Here is a 14,590-nt window from a genome sequence, read left to right on the forward strand (position 1 = left end):
ATATACCACAGTTTATTAATCCATTCATGGGTTGATGGGCACTTGGGCTTCTTCCATGACTTGGCTATTATGAATTGAGCTGGAATGAACAACCTAGTGCAAATATCTTTGTTATAAAGTGATTTTTGGTCCTTTGGTTAAGTAGAGGAATTGCAGGATCAAATGGCAGGTCTACTTTTAGATTCCTGAGTATTCACCATACTTCTTTCCAAAAGGGACATATTAGCTTGCACTCCCATCAGCAGTGCAGAAGTGTTCCCTTTTCTCCACATCCACACCAACATTTGTAGTTTGGGGATTTTGTTATTTGCACCAGTCTTACAGGAGTTAGATGATATCTCAAAATGGTTTTGATTTGTATTTCTCTGATGATTAAAGATGATGACCCTTTTTTCATTTGTCTGTAGGCCATGTGCCTATCTTTTTCAGAGAAGCTTCTGTTCAAGTCCCTTGCCCACAATGAAATGGGATTACTTGTTCTTTTCTTATTAATAAGTTTGAGTTCACTGTGGATTCTGGTTATCAAACCTTTGTCAGAAGCATAACCTCCAAATATCCTCTCCCATTCTGAGGGCTGTCTGCTTGCTTCACTTACTCTGTTCTTGGCTGTGCAGAATTTAGTTTGATCAGATTCCAGAAATGTATTTTGGTGTTGCTTCAATTGCCTGGGGGTCTTCTTCATAAAGTAAGTATTCTCCCAGGCCAAAATCCTCAAGTGTTACTCCTGCACTCTCTCCAATAATCTTTATAGTTTCATGTCTTAAGTTTAAATCTTTTATCCAGTGAGAGTCTATTTTTGTTAATGGTGAAAGGTGTGGGTCCAGTTTCAGTTTTCTATAAGTTGCCAGCCAATTCTCCCAGCACCATTTGGTAAATAGGGAATCTTTTCCCCAATTTATATTTTTGATATGCATATCAAAGATCAAATGATGATAAGTGTCTGGGTTCATCTCTTGGATCTCAATCTGTTCCATACATCCTCCTCTCTATTTTTGTGCCAATATTTCTGTTTTGATCACTACAGATGTATAGTATAGTTTGAAGTCTGATAGCATGATTCCTCCTGATTTGTTTTTATTTCTGAGTAATGTCTCAGCTATTCGAGTTTTTTCTGGTTCCATATAAAACAAAGTACTATGTTTTTCCAGATCTTTAAAGCATGGTGGTGGTGCTTTGATAGGGATTGCATTAAATTTATAAATTGCTTTGGTTAATATGTACAGTTTAACAATGTTGATTCTACCTAGCCATGAGCATGATATGTGTTTCCATTTGTTAACACTTAAGATATTTCTTTTCTCAGAGTTTCATAATTCTCTTTATAGGGATCTTTCACATCCTTTGTTAGGTAAATTCCCAAACATTTCATCTTCTTTGGTATAGCTGTAAAGGGAATAGAGTCCTTGACTGTTTTTTCGGCTTGACTATTATTGGTATACATAAAAGCTACTGATTTCTGAGTATTGATTTTGTATCCTGAAACACTACTGTATTCCTTGATCACTTCTAAGAGTTTTGTGATTGAGTCCCTGGAGTTTTCCAGGTATAAAATCATATCATCTGTGAAGAGTGAAAGTTTGATCTCCTCTGACCCTATTTGTATACCCTTTGATTGCCTTCTATTGCCTGATTGTGACGGCTAAGACTTCCTTTACAATGTTAAAAAGCAGTGGAGACAATGGGCAATGTTGCCTGGTTCCTGATCTGAGTTTAAATGTTTTAAATTTTACTCTATTCAATGTGATATTGGCTGTGGGTTTTCTGTAAATGGCCTCTATCAGTTTAAGAAAAGTCCCTTCTATACCTATTTCCTTAAGTGTTCTGATCATGAAAGGATGCTGTATATTATCAAAAGCTTTTTCTGCATCTATTGAGAGAATCTTATGATCTTTGTTTTTTAATTTGTTTATGTGATGTATTATATTTATAGATTTACATATATTGAACCAGCCTTGAGACCTGGGGATAAAACCCACTTGGTCATGGTGTATAATTCATTTGATGTGTTGCTGGGTTCTGTTTGCTAGGATCTTATTTAGTATTTTTGCATCTATGTTCATTAAATGTATTTGTCTATAGTTTTCTTTTCTTATTAGGTATTTTCCTGGTTTGGGGAATGTGTTGGGAAGTACTCCTTCTTTTTCAATGTCTTAGAAAAGGTTAAGTAATATAGGTACTAGTTCCTCTTTAAAGGTTTGGTAGAATTCTAATGTGAAGCCATCCGGCCCCAGACTCTTCTTTTTTGGGAGATTTCATATAGTTGATTCTATTTCAGTACTTGATATAGGTCTGTTCAGCATTTCCAATTTCTTTCTATTATGCTGTAAGATGGTGGAAGATACTAAATTGTTCATGTCTGTTAGGGTCTCCCTTATAAATTGAGGAGCATTCTGGTTGGGTGTATAAATGTTAAGAATTGACATCTCATCATGTTGAGTGTTTCCCTTAACAAATATAAAGGGACCATCCTTGTCCTTCCTTACTTTTGTTGGTTTAAAGCCTAGTGTATCAGCAAATGAAATTGCCACCCCTGCTTTTTTCTGATTTCCATTTGCCTGGATTACAGATGCCCATCCTTTCGCTCTGAGTTTATATTTATGCTTTAAGGTAAGATGAGATTCTTGTATGCAAAAGATATCTGGCCTCAGTTTTTGTATCCTGTCAGAGCCAACCTGTGCCTCTTAAGAGGATAGTTTAAGATATTCACATTAATTGAGAGTATTGATAAGCCTGGTGTATTTGGGGTGTCAAGTTTTTTGCAAGTCCAGTGGACATTTTAAATCTTTTCACCACTGTGAAAATTGAGTTTTGGTCAAGAATTTCAGAATGAGTTTACTTTAGTGGTAGAGCATTGTGCTGGTCATTATGGAGCATGGGTCTGAGGATATCCTGAAGATCTGGTTTGGTTATGGCAAATTTCTTCAACATGTGTATGTCATTAAAGTATTCAACTTCTTCATCATAAATGAAGCTCAGTTTAGATGGATACAGCATCCTGGGCTGAAAGTTGTTTTGTTTTAGGAGATTGAAGGTTGATGACCATCCTCTTCTGGCTTGAAAAGTTTCAGCAGAGAGATCTGCAGTAATTCTAATATTCTTCTGCTTGTAGGTTATGATTTTTTTACATCTGGCTGCTTCCAAGATATTCTCCTTCATATTAAGTTTGGCAAAGTTAATTACAGTGTGTCAAGAAGATGCTTTATTTGAGTTGAGTTGTGCTAGGGTTCTGAAATTTTCTGCTATCTGAATTTCAGTGTCTCTTGCCATGTTTGGGAAGTTCTCCTCAATTATCACTTTGAGTAGAGTATCTGTGCCTTTTGGACCATCCTCTTCTCCTTCAGGGATTCCTATGAGGCAAATGTTTGCTCTTTTGGAGTGGTCCCACAATTCTCCCAGGGAATGATCCATTTTTGCTCTCTACTTCTCTTTCTCTTTGAGCATTTGGGAGCATTCAAAAGCCTTGTCCTCAATGTCAGAGATGCTTTCTTCTGCCTGCTCCATTCTGTTACTGAGGGATTCTACTGTATTTCTCAGCTCTTTGAGGGCTGCAAGTTCTTGCCTCAATGTGTCAAAATCTTTGGTGATTCTGTCTTTGAATCATTGAATTCTTGAGACTTTTGAGTTGCTCCTTGAATTTTTAATTCCATCTTTACCTTCATTCTGTTAATCTTATTTGCAATCCAAATTCTGAATTCAATTTCTGACATCTCAGCCATTTGTTTATAAATGGGATCTTCTGTTGTGTCTCCTTTGTCTTTCCTTGGGGGAAGAGTTGATCCACTCTGATTATTCATGTAGCCAGAGTTTTTCCACGGATTCCACCCCACTATTATGTTTCATCTTTTGGCTAGAGAGGCTGGCAAGGTGAAATTGAATTGAGAGCTCCTGGAGTTGTAATTAACCAGCCCTTTAACAAACAACTAGGACTGGTGATTGTGGCTTTTCCCTTAGAGCTTTACAAAGATCCCATTCAGAACTACAGCCTGAAACTCTGGGGACCTGCTTGGTGTGGTGGGGCTAGATGGTGCTGACCGGTATTCAGCTAGTTTCTGCCCTATCCTAGTGAATCAGTGGCTTCGGGCTGAAATCTCAGCTGTGGAGATATATAAGCAACTAAGACACCCCACCCTCCAACAGGAACAACTGGAAAGGGAGAATCCCACATTCCCACAATAACACAACCGGGTACAACCTTGGTGGGTCCTGGGGTGATCAGCCCAGGTCAAGAATTCCAAACCAATTGTTCCGGTACACAAACACCAATCTGGTGTGTGAGTTCAAAATGTCTTCATCATCTAGGCAGCAGGGTCCACTGGCAGCTCAATTTGACCCCAGTAGGAAGGACTGTGGAACTGCCACTTCTGTTAGGGGCAGCGCTGCCACGGTCTGGGTGGGGCTGATCTGGGGTACTGCTGTGTGCAGGTTGCCAGAGCTGGTGGGGAGCTGGAGGATGTTGCCACCAGCCACAAGGGTCATAGGAGCCTGTCAGGGAACCAGAGGAGGGAGCCTGACCCCTGGGCTCAGGCTGAAGGAGCCGAGTGGGAAGCTGGAGAGCAGAGTTGCCAGCCTCCAGGGCACCAGGGGTCACAGGAGTCGCTGGCCATGGGCTGCAGGTCTCAAGAGCTGGATAGTGAGCTGCAGGGTGGAGTCCCTGACCTTGGACCCTGGTCATAGGAGCTGGGTAGGAGTTGCTGACCACGGATCACAGGAGCCAAGCGGGGAGCTGGAGGATAGAATTGCTAGGTGGGAGTTGCCAGCCACAGGTTGCAGGAGCTAGGCTGGAGTTGCCAGCCATGGAATGCCAGTCACAGGAGCCTGGTGGGGAGACCAGCCACCCACCACAGGCTGCCAAGCAGAGAAGCTGGTGTGCCATGGTCTCAGTGGTTGGTAGCGTGGATCCCGAGCTATGGTCTTTCCAACATGGGACAAGTCTCTCTCTCCTTGTGACTACCTGCCTCTATTAAAGTTATAGTTTCAGCAAAACTGCCCCACAACTCATGAGGTGCCCTGGCTTAACAAAAATCTGCCAAATGCTCCAGACTTTGCAGGGGGTAGTCTTCCAGACAACCAAGAGAGGGGAGAAGGGTGGATTGGGAGTTTAGGAAGGAAGGGAGAATACCAGATCAACTTTTGGCCCAGGTAAGAAACTGCCTGGGCTTGCAGGGGTATCTCTCCGTGGAGGGAGTCCTGGCCCTCAGTGTTTCTCCCTTTTGGTGAAACAAAAGTTCCTCTGTTCTCTGCTCCCCTCAAACTGCTCTCTGGGGGAGGTTGAGGGAGAATTCCCATCCTCTTTGGGATGGGTTCTGTACCTGAAATTTGTTTCCTTGGAGTCCTAGCTTATCGCAGCAGGGGTGATGCAAACCTATTAATCCAGATCTCAGCTCAGCTCCCGATATCCTGCTTTGTTGGGTTACTTCCAGCAATTATTTCTCCCTCTGAACGGGAGCCTCTGCCAAAAGCTGGTTAGTCAGCCATCTTGCCTCCCTCCCCTCATGAAACCATAGCACATTATGGAATACTATGGGAAAAAAGAAGCAGGGAGGAGGAGAGACCTGATTTACAAGGCGGTGTGATCAAATGCCTTGTCGAGAGGATGATATTTAAGCTGAGAATTTAAAAACAGGAAAGAGTGGGTGAGGTGATGAAGCAAAGGAAGAGAACTCCAGACAGAGGGCACAGCATCAGCAAAGGTTCCACATCAACCAACCGAAAGGAGGCTGTGCTGGTGTGGTGGGTGCTAGTGTGCTGGGAATGTAGTTGTCAGGGAAAAACCGACATGAGGTGAGGCTGTAAAAACAGGCAGGGTGAAGTTCAGGCAAATTCCTATAACCTATGAAATAAATAGCTCAGATTCAATCAATGTACACCTGTGTCTGGAGAAGTCAAGAGCTAGAATACCGTTAATATAATTAGAGATTGGCTAAATAAAAGAAGTTTCCTTGAAAACATTGTGCAAACTTCATCCTGAAAAATTATTTATATTACTTTGATCCTTAAATGTAACTTCTATCTACTGAAATATAGTATGTTCAGGGTCTCAGATATTGGTGTTCTTTGAGACAACAGCAATGAATTTTTCTGGTACTTTAAACCATAGTTAGTGACAGTGAATGTAAAGAAAGTAACTTATTAAATACTAAGAAATGTGATACTAATGTGTGACACCAAATGTAATAGTGATACAGTGAAAACCAAAATTTGTCATTACAGTGAAAGCTTAAAAAAAAATGAAGAAAAAGAAAATTGCTTCTTTAGTTCTTTCCACCTCTAATATCATATTTGCTATGTTTTTCTTGTGTTTGGGTAATTTCTATTTTGTTTTCTCCCTTATTTTGCATGAATAGGCACTATTTGTTAGTCTTTGATTCTTACTACTCTCCTGAAGAGCTCTACTGTAAAACTCAGCAGTTGTGTGTGGTTTTTCAGCAGTCCCTAGTGAAATTGTAACAACGGGTAATAACCCAGAAGTTTCTGTTTTTCTTCTCATGTCTCTTTGTTCTTAGCAGAAGAACTCCCTTATACAGTGAAAATATGTGAAATCCCAATTCACAAAATATTTCAAATCAAAGCATTACTAGCAAAGTTAGAGTATAAAGACTGGGACAGCTTGGAAACTGTTCCCAGGAAGTTTGGTTCACCTTCAGGGCCTCAAAGGCTGTTCTAGGGGAACAAAGGTCTAGTATAGATAGTTTAAATAGTATGCCCTCAACTGAGATACAGAGTGACTACGTTCAGTCATTTGCATATAGTTTTCTATAATATAACCTAAAGATTAAATAGAGGCTGTTCTAAGGGAACAAAGTTCTAGTATAGATAGTTTAAATAGTATGCCCTCAACTTCCTTGCCTAAATGATTATTGGGAATTGAGATACAGAGTTACTATGTTCAATCATTTACATATATTTTTCTATAATATAAGCTAAAGATTAAATACAAATAGAATCATGTGATTATTTAATTTAAAGCAAAATTATGACAAATAGGCCCATTTTCTTCACTTCAAAAATTTGTAATGGCCAAATAAAAGGAAATAAATTTTACTCTCAACATCACACTCTTAAAAATTGCCATGCAGTGTTCTTTAATAATTTTCATACTGGATCAGACGTATTTTGTCAAGTGTTCTATTTCTACTGAATCCATACCAAAATTGTTAAACTTGCTAAAGCAACACATAAAATTTGCATTATTTTTTAAATTCGGCAACTTGTTATAGGAGTGAAATGCAATTTATCTTTAATGTATTTTATGAAATATGGTCTAAACATGTTGATTCTTCTTTGATGTTACTTATTGTATAAGCTAAGATTATCATTAGATACTATGTAAAACTATCATATTTTAAGGGAGAAGGAAGATAACGTCGCTTTTCTCTTAAACCCAACAGCTATTACTGGAGCATTTGGAGTGCCTTGTGTCACGACATGAACGGTCACTGAGGATGACGGTGGTAAAACGGCAAGCCCAGTCTCCCTCAGGAGTCTCTAGTGAAGTCGAGGTTCTCAAGGCACTGAAATCTTTGTTTGAGCACCACAAGGCCTTGGATGAAAAGGTATAGTATGGACAAAAGATTTCAAGCTTCACTATACTTTTGTCATCAGTTTTGAGCTCTTTGTTGTCATCGACTGACTCATCTGACTCCTGAAGTAAGTCACTTCAGAGGCACACACTGAGTTATATGAGAAATTATTTTTAAAAATGAAAATGGATTACTGTGCATATATCATAATAATGCTCACAATCATCTTCATTTTCTTTACCACTGAATCTATGGCTTACCAGAATTAGACTTCGATTATGATACATTATGGCCCTAGTTCAGTTGGTCATTTGAAATTTAATATTGTTTATATATAGTCATTCAGTCTCTCCCTCACTCTCTGTCGTCTTCCCTCTTTCTCTCTGAAATACACATCTATAGATGTCAAAATAAGGAACCACTAACAGAAAATGACACACATTTTTAGATGCAAATTGGGTGTACTTTAACTTTTAGACATTTATGTTAACAGCATTCAATTCCTTTAGGTCTCTAATATCTTATTTTTAAATGTAAATTTGAAGAGTCTCTGCATGAAGCAGCATAAGATATTAGTAGAAAAACCTGCTTTTTAGATTTTTATGGAAGTAGCTATAAGCTTCTCCGAGCTATTACTTAGATAAGTCTACTCACATATGTAAACTAATATTATGATAATATCCTTTGGAGATTAGAAAGACTTATGACATGACTTCAATTTTGTGAAATTTCAAAGGCTGAACGTTTAGAAATTAGTAAAGCTTTAGGACTTAGCGGAGTAGAAACTAGGACACTTCATTGTAAAGTATCTGACAAGCTCTGAGCGTTAAAATCCAAACTATGGATTATTGCTCAGTTATATCTATTTTTGAGCATGCAGACATTTTTATTCTATTTAATATTTATATACATGTATTTTTATCATCAGCCTTTCAGATGTTCTTTGCACAAAGAATTACGTGAAGTATGTACGTAAGATAAGTAAAATTCTATCTTCTAGATTATTAAGAAAAAATTGTTTCATTTTTCATTTTAGTAATGAGAGGCAACTAGTTTATGAATAATTTTGAATAAAGTAGAAGTGAATATCATATAAAAATCCATGCCAAAACAATATTGAGTAATCATTTAGTGTATTTAATGTTTCATTTCATATTATATTATCTCACTTGTTACACAAGGGCATGGCTAAGGATTTGCAAGACTTTATGTTTCTAGAATATTTAGTATCTGCCAAACTCCCTGGAAGCTATTTGAAACAGAAAGATAAATAAGATTTATCTTATCCTTATGATTGAAGAGTTCATAGTACTAGAGATTCACGTATCAGTGATAGGCAATTCTAAAATGAAATGTTTAAAATATAACACAGGAAAACCTGTGACTACTTCTGTTTGAGTGATAAAAAAATAAGAATGACTTCAAGAGGGGGTGGCATTTGATCTGGGTCTTAGAAAATCAATAAGGACTTGTTAAGCAGAGAACGATACTCCAGACAGTAGGAACAACATGTACAGTAACCCAGAACTGTAAAAAGAGACTAGCTCAGTTGACAAGTGTTTTTGAATGACTTAAATAAAGGTACTAGGAAATATGTGGTCTGAAATATTCCCTATAAGCATTCCACAACACTCATATGACAAATGCCTTTGAAAAGAAAGATTCTTTATGAGAACAGAAGGCAATAAATAGTACTTGACACATAACCTAACAGAGTGAGTACACTTAGGAAGAAAATGGTCATTACACAACTTAATCTGGAAATGATTTACTACGTAGAGATTTAGTAAGCTTAGCAAATCTAAATGAAGCTTCCTAAAATGTGACCCTGGGAGCTATAATCATATTTATGAACTCACTGGAAGTGCCCTGTACATTGGTGAGTTTAGGGTCAACTGAACTTATTATCAACTAAAAATGTTATGACCTTGGGCTCTGGAGTTGGACAGAACTGGACAAGTGACCTAACTTCTCTAAGCATCTATTTCTGCTTCTTTTGAATTAAGATAAAAATAATACCTACCTCAGAGTTGTCATGAGGATTATATTTGATCTGACATGAATAGTTTTCAAACGGTGCTTAGCATATGGCAAATTCCCAGGGAATGTTTAGGAATGTTACTAATCTGACTATATTTCAACATCTGATAAAACTTTCCAACCGAGTATATATTTTGGTATCATTATTGAGATGCTTGTTTTACATACTATTTAATTGAGTTATTGAGGGGCTAATATGTGCCTTTGTGCCTTCACAGACCATTTCCCAAACTACAAATAGCTCATAGATTCTCACTGCATTGGGGAGGGGTGTGGATAAATTTATAATATATTGGAAGATCAGAAGAAGATGCAATTAACAATATCTTGGGGTCAAGAAACTACTAACTTTACCATAGATGGGTTAGAATACATGGGTTAGAAGAACTAAATAAAGCATAAAAGATTGAGGATAGTAGTTAGTTGCAGTGACTGGAGGTCTTCATTATAGATATCCACTTGTTTCTATAGCCACTGAGTTGTAAGGTAGATTTTTATAATTAGCTAAGACCAACAGTAGTTCTGTCATCACCCTACAGTATATTGACCAATTCCATGAACCAGAGGAAATGGGAAATATCCATGCATTTTGCAATTACTCAGAAATCACTGACTATTAAAAAATATATGTTGGCCATGAATTGAAAATATGAACCAGAAATTGACTATTAAAAAAATATATTGGACATGAATGGAAAATACGAACTAAAACAAATTAAACATACATGTTGTCCATATATATTTCCATGCTCAAATAATCCAGTGTCGAAACTGGATTAAACTTCTGATCTGTGTTTTCCTCACAGACATTTTATATTACAGGAAAGATAATTCCCACAATGAAGTCCTACCATACCTTAATTTGAGTTTGGAATGTGTATTTCTTCTATCAGAGGTCCTCTACACTGCAACGCATTTGTCTTTTGTAGGATAAAATCTTGGTAGCCTTGAAACATCTTTTAGGAAAAACAGACAAACAAAAAAGCCAAAAACTTCTCTAAATACTTTTATACCACTGTGAAGAAAATAGATGTAACAAATGAAATTAGAAATCAGCAATTCCAGATGTGTAAAGATAACATATTTGAAAGTTACACTGTAGTTACATAAATAAGCACTTACTATCTCTTATTTTAAAGACTGCACAGACAATAGATGATTGAACATGGTTCAATAGGCCGGGGCAGTGGCTCATGCCTGTGATTGGAGCGCTCAGAGAGGCTGAGGTGGGTGGATTGCCTGAGTACAGGAGTCCCAGACCAGCCTGAGCGAGAGTCCCATCTCTACAAATAGAAAAACTAGCTGGATGTTGTGGCAGGCACCTGTAGTCCCAGCTACATGGGAGGCTGAGACAAAAGGAAATCTTGAGACCAAGAGTTGGAGGTTGCTGTGAGCTGTGACACCACAGCACCCAACCACAGGACAATTAAGTGAGACTCTGTCTCAAATAAATAAATAATAAAAGTGGTTTAATCATAAAAGATCATACAAAGTACAGAAACAAGTCTATCAACTGTGTACTTAGAGAAAAAATTAAAACTATAATTTTTCATGGCGTTATCAATCATATCTAAGTAGCCTCATTCCAACATGAAATCCAACTAGAAGAAAAATAATGACATTTCTGCTGTTGCAATCCTCAGAGCAGAGCAGAAAGGTAAAGGGCTTGTCAGAGGGGCTTTCTTGGGAGCACAGTTCCAGCCAACTAGACAAGGTGCAATGTTAAGATTCTGTATGCCCTGGAGAGGTCACTTCTTTGAATTCCCTTACTTTTCTTTTTTCCTAAGTTTTGCAGATGGAGTGCAAGATGAAGTTAACATGTTTCTTTTATATGAGGCTTATCCCAAAATTAAAAACAGAGAATAATTGATCCACATATAAATATGAGGAGCATTCACATCGTAAAATACTGATATTTGCAGCATTGACTGTTTACATTTAGAACATTTAGGTAAAATATATTTATAGTGTTTTTATATCCTTATGAAGAATTTTAGCTTCATTATGTTGTGAGTAACATAATCTCAATTTGTAGAACACTATTGTAAATTTCTTAAGGGGTGAGTATTCTGTTTTCATATTGTGTAATAAGCTTGATCACTTTTACTTCATGAAAGTTCAACACAGTGAAAATATAAATGCTTGACTTAACGTGAAATAGAAAACAGTTTGGAACATTTTATAAGTTTTTCAGTTTAGAGAAAGAAAGTTCGGAAGATAATAAAGCTTAAATTCAGCCATTTATGATATGACTTGGATGACTCTTTTAGAACCATCCCCATGTATCAATACATGTTTTAAAATAAGGTACCTTAACTTCTTCATAGGACTCTAAATGTGAAATGTTGTGTTTGATGAGATTATTAACTTATATGGAGATCATTTTATATTGTTGTTCTCATTTAACCAAGTTTCCTAGAACTTTTTCAGAACACCCATATTTTACCACTGGTATTTTAGAAATGGAAATAAACTTCACAATCAGCCCTGCTAAGTATCACACATATGCTAAGACCTTTATTGATATCTACATTCCACATGTTATCTATCTTATTCACTTTTATGGTTTCAGCTATTTGCTTCTTTTTAATCTGTCTAGGCCCAAGTCAAATCATCAGTGTCCCTTCTATGTATCTGTTACTTATTAGTCAGAATTAATTTTACGCACTTTTATAAACTAGTGGATATCTGTCTAACAGGATAGGTAGTTGCCAGTTGACCTGGTGCCACTAAATGCCTTGAAGGTTCCCGTGCAACTGTTTTTGATATCAAATGTCTGTTCTGGGTATATGACTACTTTTCAGGGAATTTGAGCAGAATGAAATCCAATAATGTTAAAACCCTTCTTGGATATTTTTCTTACTGATTCAGAAGGTATTTCACACAACAGTATCCACACATGATTGAGAATTTTTTTTTTTTTGAGACAGAGCCTCAAGCTATCCCCCTGGGTAGAGTGCAGTGGCATCACAGCTCACAGCAACCTCCAACTCCTGGGCTCAAGCGACTCTCCTGCCTCTGCCTCCCAAGTAGCTGGGACCACAGGCACCTACTACAACGCCTGGCTATTTTTTGGTTGCAGCCATCATTGTTGTTTGGCGGGCCCCGGCTGGATTCGAACCTGCCACCTTAGGTGTATTTGGCTGGCGCCTTAGCCACTTGAGTCACAGGCGCCAAGCCATGATTGAGAATTTTTAAAATTCCTACCTAGATTCTAGCTGCATGGGACATTGCTGCCCTTTGGTTAGTTTGCTAACTAGGAAATAATGTTGTAACTTCAACTGTATCTTTTTTATGTATCTGGGCTTTCATATATGACATATATTTAACTGACATTCTCAGTTAAATATTATTAGAAGGGAAAGATACTATCAATTTAAATACACTGTCAATGAGTTAACAAACTTAAAGCATATAGAAATATAAGCAAACATTAAAAGACATATTCACTGCACAAATATATAGCAGTTCCATGGAAAATATGTATTACTTTATAAATAATCAAAAACTCACCATAAATTATATCGTAAGTTAAAGCTATAAAGTTTGTCAAATTCTTTAAGACAATTAAACTGCCATAGTCATTCATTTTAATTCAAGAAAATTTATTTCTTTAGACTTTAATATATTGATAAATCATGCAAAGTGTATCTACAGATCTAAATGTGTAAGAACTAAAACAATTTTGGAAACTCTAAGAAAGTTAGAATCAAACACTGAGTTTCGTTTCTGTACGAAACATGTATAAGTCACCATTACTTTTCACCTAAAATGGTCAGTTTTTAGTTTGACATGATATCATGGTTTAACCTTTGATACTAGAAAAGTCGTCGAGATTTATAAAATAACTAAGAACTTTGCAATTCCTCAAGAGCAACACAGACATCTAATTAATGTAAAGCGGGAGCAATGAAGATTTTTTCAGGTTCTAAGAAAAATTATTTTTGAAGTTAGATCCTCAATGCCAAATTAAAATTCCCTTGTTCTTCTAGAGCAGTAGAGAAAACCAGGTTTTTCCTTGCTAATTTTGCATACGTAACCTGTATGCAAACCATACAATGAATTCATGATATGCTCTTGAATTTTATCTCCGTTGACTATGAATGGGAATTCAGGACAAGACAAATCAATCCTCAGCTTCATCCAAAAGTTCTCTCTGTGAACCACCAAAAGGATTTGCTAAAAAGGAAATCCTTGATAGAGTGATAACGTGAGGTGACAATGGACTTACAGTGTTCCTGCCAAGTTTGTTACTCTGAGCACCTAGGCCTATAAATACCTTAATGATTTGCCAAGTGAACTGTCTCTGGGGATGTTAATGATGGACTCGGCACAGTTGAATATTTATGGGATGACTATTACTGCACGTATTTTGATTTTTCTTCTAGGTAAGGGAGCGACTGAGGGTTTCTTTAGAAAGAGTCTCTGCACTGGAAGAAGAACTAGCTGCGGCTAATCAGGAGGTAACACACCGCACTTTCTCCTCTTTTGAGGTGCAATGTTGCCCACATCACATCCCTCGTGTTTCACATCACTCTCATTAAAACTGTCACGAAAGTAAATCGCATTCCCAGTATGCCCCCGAACAAGGCCTGTGGAAGCCAGTTGTCAGAGTCCTGTGTTCTGATTTTTGGTAATTTGTATCCATCACTAGGCGACCAAAGACAAACAATCGAGAGCCAGTGACAGGTGTGCTAGTGGGACGGGGATTCAGAAAGACGACAGTCAGGATGACAGTCCTTTCAGGAATGAACACTCAGCTCCAGAATCGAAAAATATGTCAAGTATCTGTTAAGAATATGTTACAGATAAAAGTTGACCTTTGAGAGATATATTGGTGTGTGTGTGTCCCTTCATACCCTGCTTACTCCTATCCCCTAAAAACCTGTGTCCATGGCAGTGACATCATTGAATCCACTTCTTTTGCTATCATTCTCAACTCCGAGAAAGTATTTTAAATCGCCTCTTTGAGATTTAGAGAGTTATGTTCTCTTTAGAAAATTTTACTTCTCTTAAGTTTTTAGTGCCCA

At 37.4% G+C, this 14,590-nt stretch overlaps 1 protein-coding gene across 1 annotated transcript in view; it reads left to right on the top strand.

The window, feature by feature from the left end:
- Nucleotides 1-14,590, top strand: part of PPFIA2 (PTPRF interacting protein alpha 2) — a 482,044-nt gene that overhangs the window by 294,674 nt on the left and 172,780 nt on the right. The window contains exons 6-7 of the mRNA XM_012814158.1: nt 7,389-7,553; nt 13,949-14,023. Coding sequence (XP_012669612.1) covers nt 7,389-7,553; nt 13,949-14,023 — 240 coding nt within the window. The remainder of the gene's footprint in view (nt 1-7,388; nt 7,554-13,948; nt 14,024-14,590) is intronic.

The sequence above is a fragment of the Otolemur garnettii genome, unplaced genomic scaffold (assembly GCF_000181295.1).
Source record: "Otolemur garnettii isolate 467f Iridium unplaced genomic scaffold, OtoGar3 scaffold00007, whole genome shotgun sequence".
NCBI classification, from domain to species: Eukaryota; Metazoa; Chordata; class Mammalia; order Primates; family Galagidae; genus Otolemur; species Otolemur garnettii.